General features: G+C 46.9%; 1 protein-coding gene across 1 annotated transcript in view; it reads right to left on the bottom strand.

Annotated features, from left to right (window-relative positions):
• The window catches only part of enpp2 (ectonucleotide pyrophosphatase/phosphodiesterase 2), a 291,596-nt gene extending 279,146 nt beyond the window's left edge, over positions 1 to 12,450 (bottom strand). Inside the window, exon 1 of the mRNA XM_072467399.1 lies at positions 12,310 to 12,450. Coding sequence (XP_072323500.1) covers positions 12,310 to 12,330 — 21 coding nt within the window. The 5' untranslated portion in view covers positions 12,331 to 12,450. The remainder of the gene's footprint in view (positions 1 to 12,309) is intronic.
• Between the last annotated feature and the right edge of the window lie 2,157 nt (positions 12,451 to 14,607).

Here is a 14,607-nt window from a genome sequence, read left to right as displayed (position 1 = left end):
GAGTAGTGAGATCATGAGTAAGGTTTCAAAGTTGCAGGAGTGTACCGGCAGGCAGGAAGGTGGTTTAAAGTGTGTCGTCTTCAATGCCAGGAGCATCCGGAATAAGGTGGGTGAACCTGCGGCATGGGTTGGTACCTGGGACTTCGATATTGTGGCCATTTCGGAGACCTGGATAGAGCCGGGACAGGAATGGTTGTTGCAGGTGCCGGGGTTTAGATATTTCAGTAAGTTCAGGGAAGGTGGTAAAAGAGGGGGAGGGGTGGCATTGTTAGTCAAGGACAGTATTACGGTGGCAGAAAGGACGTTTGATGAGGACTCGTCTACTGAGGTAGTATGGGCTGAGGTTAGAAACAGGAAAGGAGAGGTCACCCTGTTAGGGGTTTTCTATAGGCCTCCGAAACGTTCCAGAGATGCAGAGGAAAGGGTTGCAAAGATGATTCCGGATAGGAGCGAAAGCAACAGGGTAGTTGTTATAGGGGACTTTAACTTTCCAAATATTGACTGGAAACGCAATAGTTCGAGTACTTTAGATGGGTTTGTTTTTGTCCAATGTGTGCAGGAGGGTTTCCTGACACAGTATGTAGGTAGGCCAATGAGAGGCAAGGCCATATTGGATTTGGTAATGGGTAATGAACCAAGACAGGTGTTAGATTTGGATGTAGGTGAGCACTTTGGTGATAGTGACCACAATTCGATTATTTTTACTTTTGTGATGGAAAGGGATAAGTATATACCGCAGGGCAAGAGTTATATCAGGGGGAAAGGCAATTATGATGCGATGAGGCAAGACTTAGGATGCATCCGATGGAGAGGAAAACTGCAGAGGATGGGCACAATGGAAATGTGGAGCTTGTTCAAGGAACAGCTACTGCGTGTCCTTGATAAGTATGTACCTGTCAGGCAGGGAGGAAGTGGTCGAGCAAGAGAGCCGTGGTTTACTAAAGCAGTCGAACCACTTGTCAAGAGGAAGAAGGAGGCTTATGTAAAGATGAGACATGAAGGCTCAGTTAGGGCACTCGAGAGTTACAAGTTAGCTAGGAAGGACCTAAAGAAAGAGCTAAGAAGAGCCAGAAGGGGACATGAGAAGTCTTTGGCAGGTAGGATCAAGGATAACCCTAAAGCTTTCTATAGATATGTCAGGAATAAACGAATGACAAGGGTAAGAGTAGGGCCAGTCAAGGACAGTAGTGGGAAGTTGTGCTTGGAGTCCGAAGAGATAGGAGAGGTGCTAAATGAATATTTTTCGTCAGTATTCACACAGGAAAAAGACAATGTTGTCGCGGAGAATACTTGACATGGGATGGGATTTATCCTAGGATTCTCTGGGAAGCTAGGGAGGAGATTGCTGAGCCTTTGGCTTTGATCTTTAAGTCATCTTTGTCTACAGGAATAGTGCCAGAAGACTGGAGGATAGCAAATGTTGTCCCCTTGTTCAAGAAGGGGAGTAGAGATAACCCCGGTAACTATAGACTAGTGAGCCTTACTTCTGTTGTGAGCAAAATCTTGGAAAGGTTTATAAGAGATCGGATGTATAATCATCTGGAAAGGAATAATTTGATTAGAGATAGTCAACACGGTTTTGTGAAGGGTAGGTCGTGCCTCCACAAACCTTATTGAGTTCTTTGAGAAGGTGACCAAACAGGTGGATGAGGGTAAAGCAGTTGATGTGGTGTATATGGATTTCAGTAAAGCCTTTGATAAGGTTCCCCATGGTAGGCTACTGCAGAAAATACGGAGGCATGGGATTCAGGGTGATTTAGCAGTTTGGATCAGAAATTGGCTAGCTGGAAGAAGACAAAGGGTGGTGGCTGATGGGAAATGTTCAGACTGGAGTCCAGTTACTAGTGGTGTACCACAAGGGTCTGTTTTGGGGCCACTGCTGTTTGTCATTTTTATAAATGACCTGGAGGAGGGCGTAGAAGGATGGGTGAGTAAATTTGCAGATGACACTAAAGTCAGTGGAGTTGTGGACAGTGCGGAAGGATGTTACAAGTTACAGAGGGACATAGATAAGCTGCAGCGCTGGGCTGAGAGGTGGCAAATGGAGTTTAATGCAGAAAAGTGTGAGGTGATTTATTTTGGAAGGGATAACAGGAAGACAGAGTACTGGGCTAATGGTAAGATTCCTGGCAGTGTGGATGAGCAGAGAGATCTCGGTGTCCATGTACATAAATCCCTGAAAGTTGCCACCCAGGTTTAGAGGGTTGTTAAGAAGGCGTACGGTATGTTAGCTTTTATTGGTAGAGGGATTGAGTTTCGGAGCCATGAGGTCATGTTGCAGCTGTACAAAACTCTGGTGCGGCCGCATTTGGAGTATTGCATGCAATTCTGGTCGCCGCATTATAGGAAGGACGTGGAAGCATTGGAAAGGGTGCAGAGGGGATTTACCAGAATGTTGCCTGGTATGGAGGGAAGATCTTATGAGGAAAGGCTGAGGGACTTGAGACTGTTTTTGTTAGAGAGAAGGTTAAGAGGTGACTTAATTGAGGCATACAAGATGATCAGAGGATTAGATAGGGTGGACAGTGAGAGCCTTTTTCCTCGGATGGTGATGACTAGCACGAGGGGACAGACCTTTAAATTGAGGGGAGATAGATATAAGACAGATGTCAGAGGTAGGTTCTTTACTCAGAGAGCAGTAAGGGCGTGGAATGCCCTGCCTGCAACAGTAGTGGACTCGCCAACACTAAGGGCATTCAAATGGTCATTGGATAGACATATGGATGATAAGGGAATAGTGTAGATGGGCTTTAGAGTGGTTTCACAGGACGGCTCAACATCGAGGGCCGAAGGGCCTGTACTGCGCTGGAATGTTCTATATTGTTTAAGAAATGAGGCAAGAAAGGTGCAAAAATTAACAGAGCAACTTGATGATTGTGGAAGCACCGAAAAACTACAAACCCAATCTGAAAAAAGAAATCCGAGAAAATTAAAGGTCACTTTTACCCTAATCAATTCTGAGAGGTCAATTTTAAGCATTTTTACCTGCTGTAAATGGGATGGTAGCTGCCCGAAAATTACATCAGGCCACTGACTTGAGCTGGGCTCAGTGGCAGCACTCTCGATAGAATCCCTACAGTACAGAATGTGGCTATTCGGCCCTCCACAAGAGCACTCCACCTAGACCCACTCTCCCACCCCATCCCCTTAACCTTGTGCATTTATCATGGTCAATGCAATTAACCTGCACAACCCTGGACACTGAGGTACAATTTAGCCTAGCCAATCCACCTAACCTGCACATTTTTGGACTGTGGGAGGAAACCGAAGCATCTGGAGGAAACCAACACAGAGATGCAGAGAACAGGCAAACTTCACTGCCAAGGCCAGAATCGAATCCAGGTCCCTGGCATTGTGAGGCAACAGTGTCAATCACAGTGCAACCGTGCTGCCTTTGTGTCTGAGTCAAAAATCATGGGTTCAAGTACCATGTCAGAGCCTTGAGCGCATAACTCAAGCTGACACGCCCCCGAGTGTAGAGACTTGGGTTATCGACATGGCTGGGCTTCTCAGCCTCGAGAAAATAAAGTTTGCCTTAAGAGGGTCTACGCTAGGGTTCTCTCAGAGGTGGCAGCCATTCGTCGACTTTCTCGGGGAAAATTAAAATGTCAGCAGCAGCAATCCGTAGGGATGGGGGGGTGCTTCATTGGGATGGTGTGGGAAGACTGGGTTGTGTGGGGTAATGTCTATTTAATTGTTATTGTATATTCTCTTTTCACACTATGTTAATATTGACTCTAGTTTATTTTGTTATTATTGTTACTACTGTAGTATTATGAAAAATTCTGCAAAACCTGAAAAAAATACTTTTTTAAAAAACTCAGGCTGACACTTTAACACAGGGCTGATGTAGTGATAGCTAGCAGAGGTGTTATTTTTTTCAGATGAGATGTAAAACCGAGGTCCCATCTGCCCTCTCAGGTGGATGCTTTTTTCCCCCCTTTATTCATTCAAAGGATGTGTGTGTCACTGGGAAGGCCAGCACTTGTTGTCCATCCCTAATTGCCTTTGAATTGGCAGAGAGCTGCAAGAGTCAACCACATTGTATGGCAGGGGGGTGGGCACCAGAGCAATAGGTCAGAAGGTGAAAAAATTGAGGGAGAACTAAGAAATAGGGCCACTATGGCTCTGAGGGAGAGCAGGCAGGGAAATGTTGCTGAAAACAGTGGGACTGATGGCCTGAAGTGCATATGTTTTAATGCAAGAAGTATAACGGGTAAGGCAGTTGAACTTAGAGCTTGGATTAGTACTTGGAACTATGATGTTGTTGCCAATACAGAGACCTGGTTGAGGGAAGGACAGGATTGGCAGATAAACATTCCAGGATTTAGATGTTTCAGGCGTGATAGAGGGGGAGGTAAAAGGGGCGGAGGAGTTGCTGGGAGGAGGGACTGGTTAGGGAGAATATCACAGCTGTACTGCAGGAGGATACCTCGGAGGGCAGAGAGGCTATGTGGGTAGAGATCAGGAATAAGAAGGGTGCAAGGGGTTTACGACAGGCCTCCCAACAGCCAGCGGGAGATAGAGGAGCAGATAGGTAGACAGATTTTGGAAAGGAGTAAAAGCAACAGGGTTGTTGTGATGGGAGACTTCAACTTCCCCAATATTGACTGGGACTCACTTAGTGCTAGGGGCTTGGACGGGGCAAAGTTTGTAAGGAGCATCCAGGAGGGTTTATTAAAACAATATGCAGATAGTCCAACTAGGGAAGGGGCTGTACTGGACCTGGTATTGAGGAATGAGCCCGGCCAGGTGGTAGAAGTTTCAGTCGGGGAGCATTTCGGGAACAGTGACCACAATTCAGTAAGTTTTAAAGTGCTGGTGGACAAGGATAAGAGTGGTCCTCGGGTGAATGGGCTAAATTGGGGGAAGGTTAATTATAACAATATCAGGCAGGAACTGAAGAGCATAGATTGGGGGCGGATGTTTGAGGATAAATCAACATCTGACATGTCGGAGGCTTTCAAATGTCAGTTGAAAGGAATTCAGGACCGGCATGTTCCTGTGAGGAAGAAGGATAAATATGGCAAATTTCGCAATCTTTGGATTACGAGGGATAGTGTCGGCCTCGTCAAAAAGAAAAAGGAGGCATTTGTTAGGGCTAGAAGGCTGGGAACAGATGAAGCCTGTTTGGAATATAAGGAAAGTGGGAAGGAACTTAAGCAAAGAGTCAGGAGAGTTAAAAGGGGTCACGAAAAGTCATTGGCAAATAGAGTTAAGGAAAATCCCAAGGCTTTTCACACGTACATAAAAAGCAAGAGGGTAGCCAGGGAAAGGGTTGGCCCACTGAAGGACAGGGGAGAGAATCTATGTGTGGAGCCAGAGGAAATGGGCGAGGTACTAAGTGAATACTTTGCATCAGTATTCACCAAAGAGAAGGAATTGGTGGATGTTGAGTCTGGCGAAGGGTGTGTAGATAGCCTGGGTCACATTGAGATCCAAAAAGGCGAGGTGTTGGGCGCCTTGAAAAATATTAAGGTGGATAAGTCCCCAGGGCCTGATGGGGTCTACCCCAGAATACTGGAGGAGGCAAGAGAGGAAATTGTTGAGGCATTGACAGAAATCTTTGGATCCTCACTGTCTTCAGGTGGTGTCCCGGAGGACTGGAGACTAGCTAATGTTGTTCCTTTGTTTAAGAAGGGTATCAAGGATAATCCAGGGAACTACAGGCCGGTGAGCCTTACGTGAAATGAAAATGAAATGAAAATCGCTTATTGTCACAAGTAGGCTTCAAATGAAGTTACTGTGAAAAGCCCCGAGTCGCCACATTCCGGCGCCTGTTCGGGGAGGCTGTTACGGGAATTGAACTGTGCTGCTGGCCTGCCTTGGTCTGCTTTCAAAGCCAGTGATTTAGCCCTGTGCTAAACAGCCCCATGTTAGTGGTAGGGTAATTACTGGAGAGAATTCTTCGAAACAGGATCTACGCCCATTTGGAAGCAAGGTCGTATTAGTGAGAGGCAGCATGGTTTTATGAAGGGGAAATCGTGTCTCACTAACTTGATAGAGTTTTTCGAGGAGGTCACAAAGATGATTGATGCAGGTAGGGCAGTGGATGTTGTCTATATGGACTTCAGTAAGGCCTTTGACAAGATCCTTCATGGCAGACTGGTACAAAAGGTGAAGTCATATGGGATCAGAGGTGAGCTGGCAAGATGGATACAGAACTGGCTAGGTCTTAGAAGGCAGAGAGTAGCAATGGAAGGGTGCTTTTCTGATTGGAGGGCTGTGACTAGTGGTGTTCCGCAGGGATCAGTGCTGGGTCCTTTGCTGTCCGTAGTATACATAAATGATTTGGAGGAAAATGTAACTGGTCGGATTGGTAAGTTTGCAGACGGCACAAAGATTGGTGGAATTGCGGATAGCGATGAGGACTGTCAGAGGTTACAGCAGGATTTAGATCGTTTGGAGACTTGGGCGGCGAGATGGCAGATGGAGTTTAATTCGGACAAATGTGAGGTAATGCATTTTGGAAGATCCAATACATGTAGGGAATATACAGTGAATGGTAGAACCCTCAAGAGTATTGAAAGTCAGAGAGATCTAGGAGTACAGGTCCACAGGTCACTGAAAGTGGCAACACAGGTGAAGAAGGTAGTCAAGAAGGCATACGGCATGCTTGCCTTCATTGGCCGGGGCATTGAGTATAAAAATTGGCAAGTCATGTTGCAGCTGTATAAAACCTTAGTTAGGCCATACTTGGAGTATAGTGTTCAATTCTGGTCGCCACACTACCAGAAGGATGTGGAGGCTTTAGAGAGGGTGCAGAAGAGATTTACCAGGATGTCGCCTGGTATGGAGGGCATTGGCTATGAGAAGAGGTTGAATAAACTTGGTTTGTTCTCACTGGAACGAAGAAGGTTGAGGGGAGACCTGATAGAGGTCTACAAAATTATGAGGGGCATAGACAAAGTGGATAGTCAAAGACTTTTTCCCAGGGTAGAGGGGTCAATTACTAGGGGGCATAGGTTTAAGGTGCGAGGGGCAGGATTTAGAGGAGATGTGCAAGGCAAGTGTTTTTACACAGAGGGTAGTGGGTGCCTGGAACTCGCTACCGGAGGAGGTGGTGGAAGCAGGGACGATAGTGACATTTAAGGGGCATCTTGACAAATACATGAATATGATGGGAATAGAGGGATATGGACCCTGGAAGTGAAGAAGAATTTAGTTTAGACGGGCAGCATGGTCGGCGCAGGCTTGGAGGGCCGAAGGGCCTGTTCCTGTGCTGCACTTTTCTTTGTTCTAGTTCTTTATTGCTCTGGGTTTGGAGTCACATGTAGGCCAGGTAAAGAGTGTGGAATTCCTTTAAAGACATTAGTACTTCAAGGACCGCCCTTCAAGGACATTGGTGAACCATATGGCCTTTTTGTTTGTGGTTCCCATTAATTCCAGATTTATGAATTGAATTTATACCTGTTGTGGGATTTGAACCTGTATCCCCATGGCATGAATTACTGGTTCAGTGACATTACCACCACACCAGTATTTTCTGTTTATTTAACTGCCAGCTGGCTCAGTGTTCATATTGTAATTAATTGTTCTCCCTAGCTTATTTTGGGATCTTATATGTTGCTTTCTCCAAAACTACTATTTAGGTTAACAATATAGTATTTTTCAATATGTGGCATTCAAACATAAACTCTGTTCTACATCTTTCAACAGGATTAGTATCTAACACTGCTCATACTGATGATCAAGGTTAATCATTACATTTCCCCAAAGTAGCAATCTCTATTCTACAAACCAAATGAACACATTTCTCAGTTACATTTTGCACCTTTTTTTATGCCAGATTCCAAAACAAAATCTTTGCGGTCGGCTAAATATTTGACTTAACTATAAGGAAAGTTTGCTTGATTTAATCAGAAATGATTGTTAGAATATCTTGGAATTTTGCATATATTGTGTATTGCAATTAAAAATAATTACATCTAAGCCTTCTTAAAGTTTGTTTCCATGTGGCTGAGAATGTTAAAAGGTTGATTACTCAGTAAGTGTTCAACGAGGTAGACAAGTAGGTTTTTATCAGCGGGAGAGCAGTGTTCACAACACTGAAAATCCAGGTCTGTGCCAATATCTTGCATTATGTGTCCACAACCAGTCCAAGCAATAAGCCTACTGTTTTTCATTTCCTTCCTACCCAGAAGTACAATGATCATTTCAACTGATCAGAAACCAAGATGCAGAAGACAATATATGTTGCATTAAGGGTACAAGTTCTCATCCAGCAACCCTCCCCCTCCATAAAAAAATAGGTCATAGGCAAAGGTTAGTTAGGACCATTAAATGTCATCAGAAGTAGGGATTCTGGCTTTAGTTGGAGCCAACCTTCAGCTCGGCCATTCTCACCCAGGCCAGGTCTAAATCTGCTGCAGCACGAGATATCAACAGTAATGCCAGGTTCAAAAGCATCTATCCCTTTACAAGGCAGCAAGGACCATTCACACGAGGACGTGAAAATCCATCAACATTAAAATCTACAGGAAATTTAAGGTACAAGATATTGCTGGCCACAACCTGTGCAATTTGCGTTTAAATAAACTTTAGGTCTGGATCTGACTTCCGGATATGGAAAACAATATAATAAATTTCCAAAAATGTACTTTTCACACACCTATTGCCACCATTGCTATTTGATCTCGAGTCACAAAAATGCCACTCCTCATGTGGAATCAGAACCAACCCATCTCTCAGCCCTTTCACTCATTTGACAAGAATTGGAATCAGGACTCGGTCACCTTTAGTGGACTCATTAATTGATGGATCAGCAATGCTCTTAAGTTCTAGATCAGGCTAACATCTGTGTGCCAACGACGCTGGGTTTATCTGAGTTTGTAAAAGAGATTTGCCTTGGACGATATGGGATCGGCCGCCAGTTTTATGCAGCGCCTGATGGTCAGTTCTATTGAAGTCGATGGGATTCAATGCTACGCCTTGACTCTAATGAGAACAAAGATCAAAGAACAAAGAAATGTGCAGCACAGGAACAGGCCCTTCGGCCCTCCAAGCCCGTGCCGACCATGCTGCCCGACTAAACTACAATCTTCTACACTTCCTGGGTCCGTATCCCTCTATTCCCATCCTATTCATGTATTTGTCAAGATGCCCCTAAAATGTCACTATCGTCCCTGCTTCCACCACCTCCTCCGGTAGCGAGTTCCAGGCACCCACTACCCTCTGCGTAAAAAACTTGCCTCGTACATCTACTCTAAACCTTGCCCCTCTCACCTTAAACCTATGCCCCCTAGTAATTGACCCCTCTACCCTGGGGAAAAGCCTCTGACTATCCACTCTGTCTATGCCCCTCATAATTTTGTAGACCTCTATCAGGTCTCCCCTCAACCTCCTTCGTTCCAGTGAGAACAAACCGAGTAATGGGCGCCTATCCGCTTTGTTGCGCCTCAATCAGAAAGATTGTCCATCTCTTTTAGTATACATTCTGTGGGGGAATAATCTCCATTCATTTAACCACCAGAAGAATTACAGCAGCAACTCGTTCCAAACAATTAACCTTCGAAGTCGAGGTCTGTTATCCTAAGAATTCACCTGTTGGTGAGCATTCTTAAAAATAAAAACACCGACCAAACATTGGTGAATTCATGAAAATGACAGAGTTGTCGAAAGAGATATGGCTGTAGTTGGTTAGATATGGAGATATGTTTATCACTAGAACATAAAAACTAGGAGCTGGAGTAGGCCATCTGGCCCCTCGAGCCTATTCCGCCATTCAATGAGATCATGGCTGATCTTTTGTGGATTCAGCTCCACTTTCCGGCCTGAACACCATAACCCTTAATCCCTTTATTCTTCAAAAAACTATCTATCTTTATCTTAAAAACATTTAATGAAGGAGCCTCAACTGCTTCACTGGGCAAGGAATTCCATAGATTCACAACCCTTTGGGTGAAGACATTCCTCCAGAACTCAGTCCTAATAGCGGCACTGCGACCTTTTACAGAGGTTGGATAATGTCCATCCATATGGTAAAAGAACATGGACAGACAGCCAGTGCCCCATGTGCAGGTCACAATGATCTGCATACCATTCCGTTCTTTCCCCTGTCATTCCCTGTGCAGAGACGGGAGTATGCCAGAACCAGTCACCTCTTTTCAGGTTGAGTTCTCTGTTATGGGAATTAAGGAAATAATAAACTGTGATCTTGTTTACAATGTACTTTTTTTCCATTTCTCTTTTCATAGTCATGAAGTTTTACAGCACAAAAAGAGGCCCTTCGGTCCACTGTGTCTGCACCGGCTATCTAGTACCTATCTATTCTAATCCCATTTTCCAGGATTTGGCCTGGAAACACCCCAATAACAAATTGGCCACGGAAAATCTCAGTGGGCATTTTCACAGTTCTGCTGCAAGTCCCATGTTTTTTTTTTGAGCAGGATTGGTGAACTGTTGGAAATATGGATTGGAAGCTAGTAGGCTATCTGGAAGGTGGGAGGGATGTCGCCAACCCACAAGGAGCCAACTGGAATGATGTGTTTGAGCAATGTACATCTGAATTTTTGGATTGGAGTACTGCTTTAAATTTGTCATGATCATTTATTGTTGATAACGTGGTGGTGAATTTAGCTGCGCCACAATTACAACTGGAGCTTTGCCGTTCCGTTGATATTTCCCCCTGAGCTCGAAAGAGAAGCTATCAGATGTGCTACTGTCTGAAGGTACAGGAAATGGCTTTTCAAATTCGGAGAGACTGCCGGGTTATGGCTTTCCATCTGGTCGGTAAACCGCACGCCATAAAGTGTGTTTTGGAAATTCTTTATTTGATTTGACTTTCCCTAGTCGTTAAATAGCTGATCCTTTACTATACACAAGTAAATGATTGCATGTAAAAATTAAAACAAGCACTAGCAGTTCCGGCACCGTCATCTCGACTTTAGGATAGTGGATTCCGAAGTAGGTCAATATTTGTGAAATATGGTATTTCTAGGATTTCTAGGAGTGCTAACAGTTATAGGATCGGCCCATGCAGTCAGGTGTGTAAGATCTACAGCACTAATTGGCTATCTGACAGGGACTGCAATAAAGTGAATATATTATTATTTGCATATTTCAAAACAGCCTTGATAAACTCTTGGATTTATGCTGCAGGTGGTGTTTATCCCTCTCGTTTAGGATTGGTTAGTTTTTTGTCCTCATTGTGATGCCGACAACACTACTGTTCCTGGGGAATTCAAGCAAGTTTGCAAAATAATCTCATTGCAGGCCCTGTTGATGATCATGATGTGGAGATGCCGGCTTTGGACTCGGGTGAGCACAGTAAGAAGTCTTCATCAAGAAGCAGTGCTCTGAAAGCTAGTGATTTGAAACAAACCAGTTGGACTTTAACCTGGTGTTGTAAGAGTTCTTCCTGTTGATAATGATATACAATAAGCTTTCCAATAATGTTTACAATACGCATATGGTCTTTTTCATCGATAAATCAAAACAATTCTTTGAAAATAAATTTGGATTGCAGTTTTCTGCTTTAAACCTTGATGCCTTCGATTGTGCAAACATTTTATGCAAACTACACTGCAATAAACTTCATTTGGTGCACACGACCGTCCATGGGTTCCAATGGTTTACCCTGAAGGACATCTGTTTCCCGTCGCGCCCCCCCCCCCCCCCCTTGCAGGACGTATCATTGACCGTTCACACACTGAACCGCTCACAGTTTATCACATTTCAACCGCATCCGCTTCCAAAGTCCTTGTAATTGATTAGGAGTGAACTGAAGGTCATTTAAACGAATGACTTGTTGGGATAATATCGTCCTCTGGCGATGTGCAGAGAGACCTGTGCGTTACCACAGCGCCGTTGGGCCAATATCCTATTCAAAAAGTTAGTCAGTATACCACATCTGGATTTGCTTTGTTTTGCTTCCTTGTGGTGTCCGATTACATCACTATTCCTAATCAACATTCACTTTGATAAAAAAAATCGGAGTAGCCGGCGTTTCATCAAAAGAGGTCATACATTGACATCCAGGAATAGCTAGCTGAGCGCTTGTCAAAATGATGACGTGATGTAAACATGTTTGACAATTTGCATTTTTCTTCTTTTGAACTAAAATACTTCCTCGTACAGATTACCATGCTGAATAATTAGATGAAAACATTGATGTACTGGCATTTTCCTTCAATGGATGGATTTGAATAATATTTCGTGATAGCGATGGTTTGGAGGAACAGCTGCACCTAAACATGTTTAAGGACAAGACACAAGGCTACGTATTATCAAACCACCACACCAGCAGAACTGGGCTCGGAGAAGTGAATTTGGTTAAAAGCACAAAGGTTAGGAGACGGCCTACCGTACCATTTCTCTCCCAATAACCATTGTTCTTCAGAAATGTTGAGATGACTCGTCTTTGTTCTGGAAACTGAATTAAAGTTGATTGGATACCAGTTCGCTCCAGCTATCAGCCCCGGGCACTGGTTCAAAACTTCGCACATTCTGTGCTTATTTGTTCGATGACGTTTTTTTTTCTCTCTCTGGCTTTATCTTCAGTGTAAGAGGACTTAATAGTGGCAGTATGCACTGAGCACAATGGCTGCACTAGCTAGATGACCTTCAAACTAGGCTGGTGCTGTAAACTCCCGCGCCTGTGACTAAGTTGATTTAACATCTAAGAACCCTGGGCGAAATTCTCCGTTATCGGCGGAAACTCCGCCGATCGGCGCAAAAAACGGCGCAAATCCCACTTGCGTCACGTCATAAAAATGGGCCGATAGTCTGCGGCCCGAAATGGGCTAGCAGCGACGTAACGGGATCCGCGCTTGCGCAGTGGTTCACGCCGTGCAGCGTCATACGCGCTGCACGGCGTGACGGCTCATAAGGCCGCGCAGCTCCCCCCCCACCCGACCGGAACAGCCGACCGCAACACCCGACTTGATGGCTGGCCGTCGCTCAGCCCCGAGGTTCGAGTCACGCGATGTGGAGGCGCTCCTGGATGCGGTGGAGCAGAGGAGGGACGCCCTGTATCCCGGGCACGGCCGCAGAGTTGCCCCACGCCACAGCCGGCGTCTGTGGAGGGAGGTGGCAGAGGCCGTCACCGCTGTGGCCCTGACACCACGGACAGGCACCCAGTGCCACAAGAAGGTGAACGACCTCGTCAGAGCAGGCAGGGTGAGCGTCCCCCATATCCCCCATATCCCCTCTCCCCCAAATCCCCCCCTCCCCCATATCCCCCATATCCCCCCTCCCCCATATCCCCCATATTCCCCCCTCCCCCATATCCCCCCCTCCCCCATATCCCCCATATTCCCCCCTCCCCCATATCCCCCCTCCCCCATATCCCCCCTCCCCCATATCCCCCCCTCCCACATATCCACCCTCCCCCATATCCCCCCTCCCCCATATCCCCCATATCCCCCCTCCCCCATATCCCCCCCTCCCCCATATCCCCCCTCCCCCATATCCCCCATATTCCCCCCTCCCCCATATCCCCCCTCCCCCATATCCCCCCTCCCCCATATCCCCCATATCCCCCCTCCCCCATATCCCCCCTCCCACATATCCCCCATATCCCCCCTCCCCCATATCCCCCATATCCCCCCTCCCCCATATCCCCCCTCCCCCATATCCCCCCTCCCACATATCCCCCATATTCCCCCCTCCCCCATATCCCCCCTCCCCCATATCCCCCATATCCCCCCTCCCCCATATCCCCCATATCCCCCCTCCCCCATATCCCCCCCTCCCCCATATCCCCCCTCCCCCATATCCCCCATATTCCCCCCTCCCCCATATCCCCCCTCCCCCATATCCCCCCTCCCCCATATCCCCCATATCCCCCCTCCCCCATATCCCCCCTCCCACATATCCCCCATATCCCCCCTCCCCCATATCCCCCATATCCCCCCTCCCCCATATCCCCCCTCCCCCATATCCCCCCTCCCACATATCCCCCATATTCCCCCCTCCCCCATATCCCCCCTCCCCCATATCCCCCATATCCCCCCTCCCCCATATCCCCCATATCCCCCCTCCCCCATATCCCCCATATCCCCCCTCCCCCATATCCCCCCTCCCCCATATCCCCCATATCCCCAAGTGAATCCAGCCCTAACCTTAACCTCTGCAATGCACGCGCAACCGATGGCGTGCATTCATATACCTGCCTAACACTGTTGCCTTTTACCCCTGCCACCACCCCCCCCCCCCCCCCCCCCAGGAGAAGCGCGCACACAACAATAGGGAGCATGTGAGGACTGGAGGAGGGCCCGCTGATGAGAGGCCACTGACCGTACACGAGGAAAGGGCCCTGGAACTGGCTGGCGGACCTGACGACCGGGAGGTTGCTGATGCAGAGGTCGGGGCCCCACGAGCAAGTGAGCCACCAACAGCCCGTCCCCATATCCCCCCTCCCCTATATCCCCCTCTCCCGTATCACCTGATCACTGCCTGATGTCTAACCATGCATGCTTCATTGTGTATCGCAGGACCAAACGTCCAGGCACCCATCCCCGCAGATGCAGACCGCCCGCAGGATGCCCCTCGGAGACCACGGGAGACGGAGAGACCCGAACCCTCCAGCATGCGACGCCCGCAGGATGCCCCTCGGAGACCACGGGAGACGGAGAGACCCGAACCCTCCAGCATGCGACGCCCGCA

The sequence above is a fragment of the Scyliorhinus torazame genome, chromosome 11 (assembly GCF_047496885.1).
Source record: "Scyliorhinus torazame isolate Kashiwa2021f chromosome 11, sScyTor2.1, whole genome shotgun sequence".
NCBI classification, from domain to species: domain Eukaryota; kingdom Metazoa; phylum Chordata; class Chondrichthyes; order Carcharhiniformes; family Scyliorhinidae; genus Scyliorhinus; species Scyliorhinus torazame.
This window is presented reverse-complemented; position numbering and strand designations above follow the sequence as displayed.